This window comes from Syzygium oleosum, unplaced genomic scaffold (genome assembly GCF_021117445.2).
Source record: "Syzygium oleosum isolate NSW1041296 unplaced genomic scaffold, Sole_v2.1 Sole_v2.07, whole genome shotgun sequence".
NCBI lineage: Eukaryota > Viridiplantae > Streptophyta > Magnoliopsida > Myrtales > Myrtaceae > Syzygium > Syzygium oleosum.
The window spans coordinates 2964270-2977339 of record NW_026607491.1 but is presented as its reverse complement, the minus strand read 5'-3'; the positions used below and the strand labels follow the sequence as shown (position 1 = coordinate 2977339).

General features: G+C 40.7%; 1 protein-coding gene across 3 annotated transcripts; it reads left to right on the top strand.

The window, feature by feature from the left end:
• The first annotated feature begins 1886 nt into the window (after positions 1-1886).
• LOC115682234 (protein IQ-DOMAIN 3) lies at positions 1887-6096 on the top strand. 3 transcript variants are annotated; one of them, XM_030606392.2, is made up of 6 exons: positions 1887-2089; positions 2627-2719; positions 2807-3124; positions 3457-3678; positions 4053-4172; positions 5129-6096. In XM_030606392.2, the coding sequence occupies exons 2-6, from the start codon at positions 2645-2647 to the stop codon at positions 5822-5824; spliced, it is 1431 nt and encodes a 476-aa protein (XP_030462252.1). In that variant the 5' UTR covers positions 1887-2089; positions 2627-2644; the 3' UTR covers positions 5825-6096. The 3 variants fall into 3 exon arrangements, with proteins under 3 accessions (XP_030462252.1, XP_030462253.1, XP_030462251.1); XM_030606393.2 differs by having other exon boundaries at positions 2607-2719; XM_030606391.2 differs by lacking the exon at positions 1887-2089 and adding an exon at positions 2394-2412.
• The last annotated feature ends 6974 nt before the right edge of the window (positions 6097-13070 follow it).

Sequence of the window (13070 nt, the reverse complement as noted above, 5' to 3'; positions counted from 1 at the left end):
TTAGCACGTTGCCCAAACTTCGAAACATCATAGCGAAATTTGTTAGTTACTCTACTTGAAAAACTTAGGAGGCAAAATATAGTTCTCCCAAATTTGTTGGATATTTCGTCCCTCTCGAGTGAGCACCATCTAGTCACTTGAGCCCACGTGGTCGACTTTCCGGCGACAATTTAGCCGGAGTCGACAACAAGGGTACGCCGGAATAGAGTTGAAAACATCATGGGATGAATGCCAAATTTGAGATAATGTGGGGGGTTTTTACTTGAAGATAATGTAAATCAATTACCATATCTTTTCCAATTTAAGAATAGAGTCGATTAGAAAATGTTCCTAGTATTTTCTCTTGTAACCTTGACAAAAAATTATTTATCAAAATTCCATTAAACATATGTTCCAAAATGTGCCATGCCCGATGCTAAAAGCTTACAAGTGACATGAATTAAATTAGAAAATTTGAACCTCTAGGCTTTAGTCTAGATTCAAAGCCAGTCTTTTCTCTTCTATTCGGAATGTTGGATCTTATTAATGCTATAAATGTATTGGCGCATTAGCCATGACAATCGTGGCACCATTACCTTAGTAGAAACCCTTGGTTCGAAACTTGACACCCCATTGCCAAATGGCAAGAACCCAAGGAGGGTGGTCGGCCCTCAACGAGAAAGGTTTTATATATATGTGTGTGTGTTTAAAATTTTCTTAATGATCTCAATCTCTCTTTCCGCCACTTGGCTTGTCCTCAACTTCTTTTTTGTATTCGTATATATTCTACAGGCCGAGGATGTGTTTGGCACAACTTTGCAAAGACCCTTAAGCCAATGTAAGATCCTACTTAGCATGGCATTTGACATTTTCGAGATGCTACTTTTAGGATTAATGAATTTGTTTCTTCCATCTTTGCTCTCACTAAATTATCTAAATTCCAAGTTTATCCTCACGTCCATTTTCCAATTTAGATTGGATCGGCATCGTGCATCATCGCCGGCGAGTTCAGATATGCCATCGATAGCCATCGCCTGAGGTTGCACAACCTTCAGCGCCACCTTTCCTGGGCCACTTGAGGTTGCCGTCTCCGACTGGTTCACAATTGGGTTTCTTTGATCTCTGCATTCTCTCTCTCTCTAATGAAAAAGTTGGTTCACAAAACCCTAATCTAAACACTATTTGCATTTCATCAAAACCCTTTAATCCAAAGGCTTTTGCATATTACCCAAAAACTCTCCCAAATGCACCTTAGTCTATTCATCCGCTTATGTGGACATAACAAATAAGATAATACAAGAAAAATTAAAAAGTTTAAATCACATTAAGTGAATCCTAGTGAATGACCCGGATGCTTTTCTTTAGAATTTATCCCTAATATAAAAAAAAAGAGCACCTCTAGTTGGAAGTTAGAGCAGGTCAATACACAATTTGTCTTTGTTCTTTTACTTTCAGTTACTCATCCTCACCTCAATGAACATTAAATTCAACAGCAAAAAGAAATCAATAGTGATTCTAGCTATCGCGCTGTAAACTCTTTCTTCCGATTCGGTTTGAAACTCCCCCGCCGGCGCGCGTTCAACACCCAGAAGACATAACTGCCAAAGTAACTGTTATTTCTATTTTAGAGAAGAAAGAAAGAGAGAGAGAGAGAGAGAGAGAGAGAGAGAGAGAGGGGAGGAAAACACAGACAGCGCGATTTCGTTTGTCATTGGTTGCCTGTGGATTGTTGCTGCCGCCGGCGGGAGGGGGGGGGGGGGGGAGTTTTCCGTACGCTGACCGGGTGGGTGGGGCCACCTCCGGGCCAAATCCACTTTCTCTCTCTAGGAGAAAGTGGACCCCACGGAGAGAGGGAGATGGGGGAGAGAGAGAGAGAGGAAGTAACAGCTGTTGTTGCTGCTGTTCCATTTCGGTTTTCCTTCGTTCGTTTCGCTTGGAGGTTGCCTTCCGGCAAGATCTGGTCTCTCTCTCTTCCCCTCTCTCTCTCTCTCTCCGGTTCGAAGGAGTCCCGCTCGTTGCACTCATTCTTCTTCTCGTTGGCGCGGTTTGGCTTAAGACGGACGTTTCTCTCTTTTTGCTGAGATCTGAAGGATTCTTCCCATGCATAGAGGTAAAGAAGTATTCTTCGCCGTTCCTCTCGCGTTCGGCACTTGTGCGGAGTCAATCGCTATCCCTCCTGATTCTTTCTTATTTTTGTTCGTTTCTTGGGATTTTTGGCTTTTGCGTTTGTTAAGTTTTGTCCCTTCTGTAATTTTTTTCCTTACCAAAAAAAAAAAGTTTTGTCCCTTCTGGAGTTGTGAATCTCGAAGGGCGTACTTTATAGTTGGCGACTCTGAAAGTTCTTATGGGTCCGGGTTCGTTTCCCTGGATTTTGTCCCTTTTTTGTAAATTTCGCAATTTCGTCATCTGGGTTTCGAGCATCGGCTTGAAATGGTGAATAGTTTCGAGAAAGTTGCCGCCTTTCCTTTTAATCCTGAAAACGGAGTATTTACATAATGACGTGTCGAAAGTTTTGTAGTTTTATCAGAGATCTGCCTTCAAATTCTTTGCCATAGATAGAAATGCTGCGTCTGTTAGTTGTCTTAATGTGTTTGTGAATTCAATGCTTTACTTATGGAAGATTTTAGATTTTTGTTTCCTTGTATAGGTGAATGAAGAGGAGGATATGGGGAGGAAAGGGAATTGGTTCTCTGCAGTGAAGAAAGCATTGAATCCTGATTCCAGAGAGAAGAAAGATAAGGTGCATAATTTGTGTTTGAACTTTAATTTGTTTAACCTTTTGCTCAATGTTTTGGTCACACGAATTGGTTCTCTCCTTTTTTTTCAGAGATCTCAAAAATCGAAGAAAAAATGGTTTGGCAAAAGCAGCGCTCTGGATCCGGTTTCTTCAGCTGAGGAAACTGTATTGGCTGTCCCTGCGCCGCCGCCTCCGGTCGAGGAATTGAAGCTGAAGCCAGTTGAGGATGAGCAGAGCAAGCATGCCTACTCAGTGGCCCTTGCGACCGCCGTTGCGGCAGAGGCAGCGGTTGCTGCTGCTCAGGCTGCTGCTGAGGTGGTTCGCCTAACGACTGCTTCGCGTTACTGGGGCAAATCGAAAGAGGAAATTGCAGCTATCAAGATTCAAACTGCATTCCGAGGATACTTGGTAAGTAATCATATAGAAACAGGGTTCTCTGTAACAGGCTAAGGGGATGAACTTTTTGCCTTTTTTTGACCACAGGATGAGCTTGTTGCTGAATTGTCCTCTTGTCTGTCTAAAAGAAAGAAAAAGATCCTTTCATAAGTTCTGCATTGGTTATTCAGCCTTCGCGGAGTATAAAAACATGAAATCCATTTGGACCATTTCCAGAATGGCCTTGACTGGTCTCCATGTACAACAGTTTCTTTATCTAGGAAAGCTATGGCAATGCTGTCTTTTCAGCTTCTGTGAATTAGCATCTAGCGGATCGTGTGAAAATCTTTTCCTTGTACTTTCAGGCGAGGAGAGCATTGCGAGCTTTACGGGGACTTGTTAGGTTGAAGACACTAATACAAGGGCAATCTGTCAAGAGACAAGCAACCACAACATTGCGGTGCATGCAGACACTTGCCCGGGTGCAGTCTCAGATTCGTGCGAGAAGAATTAGGATGTCAGAAGAGAATCAGGCCCTGCAGCGGCAACTTCAACAGAAATGTGAGAAAGAGCTTGAGAAATTGAGAGTAAGTGCCTTTAACAATTTGGTAACGTTAAATAGTTTTGATCTTATGTCAGTGCTTGCATGCCCATGCTAATTTATTTTTGCATAATTTTTCTCCTGTTTTCCGATTCATTCCAGCCTCCAGTGTATGAGATGTTTTAGCTTGGCATTCCTTTTTCAAAATTTTATCGCGCCAACCCATTCCTTTCTTCATTAAGTAAATCCTTTTCATCACTGATTAGTGTTCAGTCAAAAGATTTTTAATGCCACTAGCAAATTGAATGCACGTTGCATCTCTGGAACCCTTTTGCATCTATTCCTTGGTTCAGCTCTTCATAATCGTTTGTTTTTTTCCCTTTCCCTGTTTTGACTTAAATATTGAACTCCTTGTAACAGTTGGGAGATGAATGGAATGATAGCGTGCAATCGAAGGAGCAAATTGAAGCAAACTTACTGAGCAAGCAGGAAGCTGCCATGAGAAGAGAGAGGGCATTGGCTTATGCATTCTCCCATCAGGTACTGCCATTACCTCACTGCACGTGTTGTGGATGCTTGAGCGCAAGAATTTAGACATCTTATTATAGAGTGCTGGAATTTTTCCCCAAGATGGTGATGTGTCCATCTATCTTCTCGCCTCATTAATAAGATCCTGTTAAGAGCATGACAATCCGGTTTAAAAAATTACACTTGATTGAGGTGATGCTTTCTTCTTGTTTTTATGGCTTTTTCTAAACCACTGACTTGTCCGTTTCAGCACAAAATTATGGTGGGTCACTCCATTGGCCATCCCTGCTGATAATGTAATGTGCTTGGTTGTCTGTTTGGAAGGCTCGTCTGTTATTTAGGTCAGAAGTTGTTGCCATGCCTTAGAACTGGTATCATATGGTTTGACCTGTGGAGAGACATACACGACCATTTCTATGTCGTCTTGCATTTGTTGGCAGGCACATCATAGGTTGTCCACTTTAGAAAGGTATAAAAGTTGCCTCCACTCCTAGGATGTTGTGACTAATTCATTTTAGAATAGATTACCAAGAAAAAAGTTCTTATGTCGAGTCATTTTTTTCCCATTTTGAAAATTGTACTTGCTTGATGATTATGAGGAATTTATCGTTGATCAGAAACTTGTGGTCGTGTTCTCCTGTTTAAGGAATTTTCTCTTCAGATTATTCCTTTTGCATGAAACCTATCGTATTGCTTGTCATGGAGTACCAACATTTTCAGGTGCTAAGATCATGCTCTTATTGTTTTTCTTGGAGAGTCTTGCTCTGTATCTCATTCTATGCTTGTTCTCCAAAGTGACAGCAATGTCAGTATGAAACAATTTATTCTTCGATGTTTGGTCAATTGCTTTAAGTATCACAACATTTTGAACAGATGATCTATTTTTAGCTTGCCATATTTCAAGATTAATGTTGATTACAGCCTTAAAACGTACAAAACTCATACTTTGATGATGTTTTTTCTCACAGCAAACATGGAAGAACAATTCCAAGTCAGCTAACCCAACATTTATGGACCCGCACAACCCTCACTGGGGTTGGAGTTGGTTAGAGCGGTGGATGGCAGCCAGGCCATGGGAGACTCGAAGCACTGTAGAGTACAACGATCAAGGTTCTGTGAGAAGCACAACAAGCCACGCCATGTCCCTTGGAGAAATCAGCCGAGCTTATTCCCGACGCAACCTCGACAACGATAACAAGCCTTCCCCCACCGCCCATCGGCCGAGCCGAGCCCCATCTCGTCATTCTCCGTCTACTCCTCCTTCAAAAGCCCCATCGGTATCATCAGTCACCAGCAAAACAAAACCTCCCAGCCCAAAGGGCCGTGGTTGGGGCGGTCCTGCTGGGGATGACGACTCGAGAAGCATGTTCAGCGTGCAGTCCGAGCAGTACAGGAGGCACACAATTGCCGGGTTGTCGGCGAGGGATGACGAAAGCCTTGCCAGCACTACATCGGTCCCAAGTTACATGGCCCCCACGCAGTCCGCAAAGGCTAAATCCCGGTTGTCAAGCCCGTTAGGGCTAGACAAGAGCGGGACTCCAGAGAAGGGATCGGTGGGGTCTGTAAAGAAGCGTCTGTCGTTCCCTTCTTCCCCTGCCGGTCCTAGGAGGCATTCGGGACCTCCCAGGGTAGAGAGCAGTAGCATTAAAGAGCTTGGGGCTTAATCGGAGGAGAAAGTTAAAATTGGAGGGAGCAGGTAGGCGGGAGGTGCCATTAGGAAGTTGTGTGATCTTGTGGAAGCGCAAATGGAGAAGGCTGGAGAGGGGATGGACAGGGATTTCAACACTCACCACCTTTTCTTCAGCAACCAGTCCACTGAAGTTGTAGAGGGAAGAGTGAATAAAACTGTGTCATTGTTTCGAGTGTTTGTCTGTTTGCAACTTTGTGCAATTGGGGCTTCTCATTAACTTCTCCTGTTGAATAACTAGTTCGTTGTGTCCTGATATGTGTGCTTGTAGTTTGCTGTGGGATGGCTTTTCTGATCCAATGTTTCTTTCAATTGTTTCCTAATGGACTCTTATTCAGTTTGGGAAATAAGCAAGCTTTAGTACTTCCACCATCTCTCTCTCTCTCTCCCCTTTTGTGCTTGTGGACAATTCCATATCATGGTTTAATAAAAACGTCAAGTGACCTATAGAACTGAGAGAAGTCCCCCTTAAGCAAGCCTGTGTTTCTGTTACCATTGAAAGTGGCAGTGATGTACCTCTGTTAAATGGGGTCATTGCTGGATGATGGAGAGTTCCCTATCTGAATATATCACTTCAAAGAAAAATGTGTATTGGATGTGGGAGATATCAAAGGCAGAGGCATCGTGGAATGATTATCTACATATCATGAAGAGTCCGTCTCTTGGTCATCATCCTCTTATTCGATGCTGTGGAATCTCATGGGACACTTAACTGGAGTTTGCATTGACGTAGCTAGCAAGTATCACCTAGAGGGGGTGAATAGGTGATTTGAGTGATTTTGAAGAATTTAAAGTGGAAATGATTTATAATCAGTAAAGCCTGAAGAATGTTTAGATCCTAAATGTGCTAGTGTGCAGTGTAAATAATATAATGAGAGATTGGGGATAGAGAGAACTGAACACAAGAAGTTATAGTGATTCGGCTTAGATCAAGCCTACATCCATTCTCCTATGGTGACAACCTACTGGTTAAATTCCACTATATGATCAAAAGGGATTACAAGTTCTGAGTGATAACACTCGGTGAATGATAGAACTCTTTATCTCACATAATCACTCTTACAGAATGTCCTTCGAAATCTCAATATTTAGCTCAGGAAAGACAAGTAATAGAATCGGAATGTACTCAAACTTTGGACTAGTTGATTCTCGATTTCGTTCGCTACCTTCTGCTCCTCATTAATCTCCTTTTATACTCTTTCGCTTCTAAACTAGCCATTGGACAGTCTTCAAAGGATCATCTTCCAATCTTCAGCTTGGACAGATTTGTATAAAATGAATTGAGTAACCGTTGGCTAACAAACTCTGAATCTCACTGAATCTGATTGCCCATACAATAAGAATCTTGGTTTCTATAAGTAAAACTTTATCCGTTGTGATATATACTTGCCATAATGTTTGATTTGTCAATCAATTATAATATTAGATTGAGTCAATCAAAACTTTCCTTTTGTGAAATCCACACCCGATCATTAGCCGTTATGTTTCGTTCTGAACAAATTTTAAGTCTGAAGAATTTCTAATTCTTGCTTTACATTCAAAACTTAAGTCAGCGTAAGTCTTCAATAAGGTCTGAACCTTTCCAAAGTGACGCTTGAAGTTCTTCATCAACTTGATATAAAGTCTGAACTTCTCATTCTGAAACTCGTAGAGTCTGAAGTTTTCTTTCTGAACCTCATAAAGTCTGAACGTCCAGAAAGTTAAGTTCTCTTGAAGTAATAAAGTTGCCACTTCCGGAATATATTTATCTGGGTCAAAATACTTCATAGTATATATCAAATTTACAAGATTAACATGGATAGTTTTATCAACTTCAAAATCTATTAGGAAATTTCCTCAACATACATCAAGTTTGCACGATTACCATTTTAGAATTAAATCATCCTAATCACCAGGCAAGGTAAGCTCAGTTATATCCGCGGTTGCTCAACTCTCCCAAAAGGCAAACGTTTGATTCCCAAGAGCAGGACAAATTTCGTGAGAACTCGGCTCGATTCGAACTTCTCGCGACGCATTCCTATACTAACTTTCTGGAAGCGTTCCCGACGTTGGTCGCTCCTTACCAATCAGAAAAAGAATAGCCTCTCCCTCTCTCTGAACTCATGTCTGTGCCTTGACAACAAACTTTGGGTTGATTCTCAGTAGATCGGAGAGGGTAATGGGCTGAATTAGCAATCATGATCATATGGCCATTTTCGTTTCTTGGCCCTTTTAAGGATTCAAAAATATATGATAAATTAGGTTTAGTGTTCTATGGACAATACCACGGAAGAAAAGGAAGCCCACTTTAGGTAATTGAACCCAAGGGAACTTGTTTTGTGGGCATTAAGCGGCAAATTGGGTTGCGAAGACCCATCGAAAAGGATTATTTCTCCTAATTGGCTTACCATTTGAAAAGGAAGCCCCCTACCTCCTTGAGATTTACTCTGTTCAGATACTTATCAGCTTTGTTCTCATTTTGTGACCAGCTAAATGAAAATCGGCTCGTTTCGACCAAAAAAAACAAAACTTGTTTTGTGGGCATCACCCGTCAAATGGTCAGTGTTGACTTGGTAATTTTTGTCGGATCTTGAACGAAAGTTTGACAAACATTTTTAAATTTTTGCCAATAGATACTATGAGGACAATAAACAATTAAACATGATAAAATGGGGAGAAATTGTCAAAAAAGTCATAAGCCTATTGCACAGTGTCCAATTTAGTCCCAAACCTTTCAGTTGTACCAATTTAATCGTAAATTTTTTAACGATTTGCCAATTTAGTCCTAAGTTTTTTAATTGTGACAATTTAGTCCTAAACCTTTTCACAATTGTCAATGTAATCCTTTTGGCCAATTATCCAAATATTAGGTTTAGGACTGAATTGGCAAAATTTCAAAAGGTTTAGGACTAAATTAACACAATTGAAAAGTGTAGGATTAAATTGGCAAATCATTAAAATGTTTATAACTAAATTGGCACAATTGAAAGGTTTATGGCTTTTTGAGCAATTAAATGGAGTATATGGGTCGAAACAAGCACTTCCTAGAGGGATCTGAATGGTAATTTTCTCTTTTGATATTGGTCCCCCATCATCGTTCTTCTTTATGGTGCTTGATTGTTAACCTTTGTGCATCTCATCAACTCCTGAATCCACCCTTTACATCATCGTAGACAAAACAAACAGCAGAGTGATAAAAGGAAATATCATATGCATAATCAAGTTAAATGTGCTGCCAATCGATATGAGTTTGTGCTCTTAGAGAGTGACATTTGACAGAAAACTAAAGGAATTGGAGAATTTTTGATATTGTATTGGTATATTTTAGTATACATGTACATGACCTATTTATAGTGAAAGAATAAGAAAGATAAATGGGAAACAATATATAAAAGATTACAATTCCCTATTTATCAAAATCAATCATGGATTCACTAAATCAATTAGTCAATCAAGATCAGTGCCCAATATCAGAATCTTCAATCACATCTCCAACACTCGCCCTCAAGCTGGTGGCCTATATATGTCAAGGACACCCAGCTTGCTTAGTAGGTGTGTATGCTTGTCTTCGACATAGTGGCTTAGTAAAAATGTCTGCAGGTTGTTCCATAGTTCCAATTCCTTTTGTTACAAGGATCCCTTCTCGAATCTTATCTCGGGTAAAGTGACAATCAACTTCTATGTGTTTTGTTCTCTCATGAAAAACTGGATTTGCCGCTAGTTTGAGTGCGGCATCATTGTCACAAAACAGTTCACTTGGTCCATCGACTTGAATCCCAAGATCCGAGAGTAGTCCTCGTATCCAAACTATTTCGCAGACAGTTTTTGCCATGGCTCGATACTCTGATTCAGCTGATGATAATGATACAGTTGACTGTTTCTTCGTTTTCCACGATAATAAGGACTTACCCAATTTGATGCAAAAACCAGTGATGGATCTCCTAGTCATCGGGCAAGTAGCATAGTCTGTATCACAGTAAGCTGTCATTTTCATGTTGCAATCAGAAGACAAAAATATACCAAGTCCTGGGCATCCTTTTAAATACTTTACCACCTTCAGTGCTGCATTCATATGAGACTGTTTTGGATTATGCATGAATTGACTGAGTATTTGTACTGCATAACATATGTCAGGTCTTGTCATAGTGAGATATATTAGTTTCCCAACTAGCCGCTGATATTCCGATGGGTCCTTAAGCAATGGATCCTCTATAAAAGAAGATGAACCCATATCATACTCATGTGTTGTCAGTTTGGTATTCTGCTCAATTGGTATAACGGCTGGTTTACATCCTGACAATCCTGCTTCAGAAACAATCTCCAAGATGAATTTTCGTTGACTAAGGTTGATACCTTTGTCGGATCGAGCGATCTCAATGCCAAGGAAATATTTTGGAGGTCCCAGATCTTTGATATGAAAAGCAGAATGTAGATACTCTTTGAATTTTGCAACATGAGAGTCATCATTTCCCATGATAAGTATGTCATCAACATATATCAGCAAATAAATTGATGAATTACCTGTTGTCCATGTGAATAGAGCATAATCATGTTTGGAATGTTGAAAACCTGCACTTGTTAGTGCAGCAGTGAATTTGGCATACCATTGCCTAGAAGCCTGTTTCAGCCCATACAGGGATTTACGGAGACGACATACTCGAGACTCCCCCTGTCTGCGTAAACTCTGTGGAAGCTCCATATAAATTTCTTCATCGAGATCCCCATGTAGAAAAGCATTGTGTACATCCATATGATGTAATGACCAATTGTGAATGGCGGCAATTGATAAGAAGGAACGGACTGTTACTTCTTTTGCAACTGGAGAAAAAGTCTCATGATAATCAAACCCTTCTCGTTGTGTAAATCCTTTAGCAACTAAGCGAGCCTTATATCGCTCAACGAGCCATCGGCTTTGAATTTGATTTTGTATACCCATTTACTGACCAATTGGTTTCCGATGTGATGGCAATGGAACGATATCCCAAGTGTGGTTTTCCATGAGGGCATTAAGTTCGGATGCCATTGCATTTTGCCATCGAGGGTCACATCTTTGCTTCATTGTATGAAGATGGCTCATGTTCTTCTGAGATGCGACTAATGCAGCACATATGCTCCGGTGACAATTGACTAAATGAGACATATGAGGATATAGGATATTGTGTACCTGGAGAACTTAAAGTAGAACATATGTAGTCCTTTGTCCATGTAGGTGGACGAATGTGCCGTTTAGAGCGTCGAGGTTGCTCAATTCGGAGTTGTTCAGGTACTGGTGGAGACAATTCTTGTGCGGACGTGGTGGAGATGACGACACTTGAGTCGAATCAATATCTCGTAGATGATAATCTTTGGTGATTCAAGCAAGGCTTGGAGAATTCCTCATAACCTGTATAGGTGGTTCTGGTGGGACTAGAACATATTGAGGAATCATAGACAAGTCCTCGTCTGACAAGAATTGACGCTGGTCGGATGATGACAAGGATGATTTAGATGAGGGTGTCATTTCCTGAAATGGAAATACATTTTCGTGGAATGTAACATCCCTGCTTATAAAGAAATGCCCTGTAGATAGTTCCATAACTCTATATCCTTTCTGAAGAGGAGGATATCCCATGAAGATGCATTGAATGGCACGGGGATCCATTTTATTTCGAGGCCCCACAGTTGTTGCATAACATAAACAGCCAAAAACTCTGAGATGATTAATTTCTGGCTCTTTTCCATAAAGCATCTCAAAAGGTGTTCGGCCATCAAGAATTCGAGTTGGCATGCGGTTAATCAAATAGGCTGCCGTGACCACACAATCTCCCCAAAAAGTCTCAGGTATGGAAGCTTGGTATTTTAACCCCCGAGCTACTTCCAAGAGATGTCTATGCTTGCGTTCAACAACTCCATTTTGTTGTGGAGTGTAAGTGCAAGAACTTTCGTGAAGAATGCCATGAGAGGATAGAAAAGATATGCAATCAGAAGTGAAGAATTCACGTCCATTATCTGTACGAATTCGTTGGACATATTTATCAAACTGGTTGCTGACTAGAGAAATAAATTTCGACAGATGGGAAAAAGTTTGGCTCTTAGATTGCATAAGGAAAACCCAAGTAGCTCGGGTATAATCATCAACGACTGTGAGAAAGAAGCGAGATCCATCATGATTAGGGGTATGATAGGGACCCCAGATGTCCATATGAAGTAAAGAAAAAGGACTGTTTGCTCGAGATGTACTAATTGGAAAAGATGCTCGAGATTGTTTAGCCAAAGGACATATTGGACATTTTGGATGAGGGAAGCGTGCACTATGTCCCAAGCGTTGATGAAAAAGGAGATTTTTATTATGAGTGATTGCATTACAAGAAATGCTTTTATTTAATAAATTTAAATCTCCTGGGGAATTCTTCCAGAAATATAATCCTGTGCAACACTACCCAAGCCCATTAGCTTCCCAGTCGAAAGGTCCTGAAAGAAGCAATTTTCTGAATTGAATATGGCATAACAAGAATTGTCTTTACAGACTTTTGAGACGGAAAGGAGATTGAATTCGAAATCGGGAATGTATAGAACATTTTTTAGGATAAAATTGGGACCAAGATGAACAGTGCCAATTTTAGTAACATGAGTAACATTCCCATTTGGAAGACGTACGGATACGGAAGATTGTGGATCATGAATGTGGGAAATTAACTTCTTATCACAAATTATGTGGTCACTGGCTCCTGAATCGATTATCCATGCATCAACTGAAATCGAATCTGTCTTGTAAAGAAACGTACCAGAGAAACTTGCATTTTTGTCGCTGGTCTTCAGTTGACTCAGAGCTTTCATAATATTCTGATATTGCTCTCGAGTAATTGTCTGATGTGTTCCATCAATTTTTTGTGCAGAGACCTGATAAGCAGAAATTTCCTTTTCCCTTTTTTCTTTATCATTTGGTCTCCCATGTAATTTCCAACATGTGTCAATGGTGTGGTGTGGGTGTTTGCAATATTCACAATATTTATTCTTGAATTTAGAATTTTGTCCACTAACCTTCCCAGATGACGTGGAATTTCGTAGGCCGTAGGATCCCTTATAGATTGGTGCCGACGTGGCCTGATGATGGCCATGGGATTCGCCTGAGCTGATGGATGAATATGGACTGTCTGATTCCATGCGTTGATCCAAGCTGTCCATTCGAGAAAGTTTAGGGCGTCCTTCACTTTCCTTCCCCACCGCAGCCAGTCTTCTGTCTCCAGCGCTCCCGAAGGTTCTCT

Excerpts from the sequence above, each read along its gene's own strand:
- LOC115682234 (XM_030606391.2), top strand. Across the intron at positions 2,720-2,806 it reads CCAGAGAGAAGAAAGATAAG|AGATCTCAAAAATCGAAGAA; the intron begins GTGCATAATTTG and ends CTTTTTTTTCAG. Across the intron at positions 3,679-4,052 it reads AAGAGCTTGAGAAATTGAGA|TTGGGAGATGAATGGAATGA; the intron begins GTAAGTGCCTTT and ends TCCTTGTAACAG.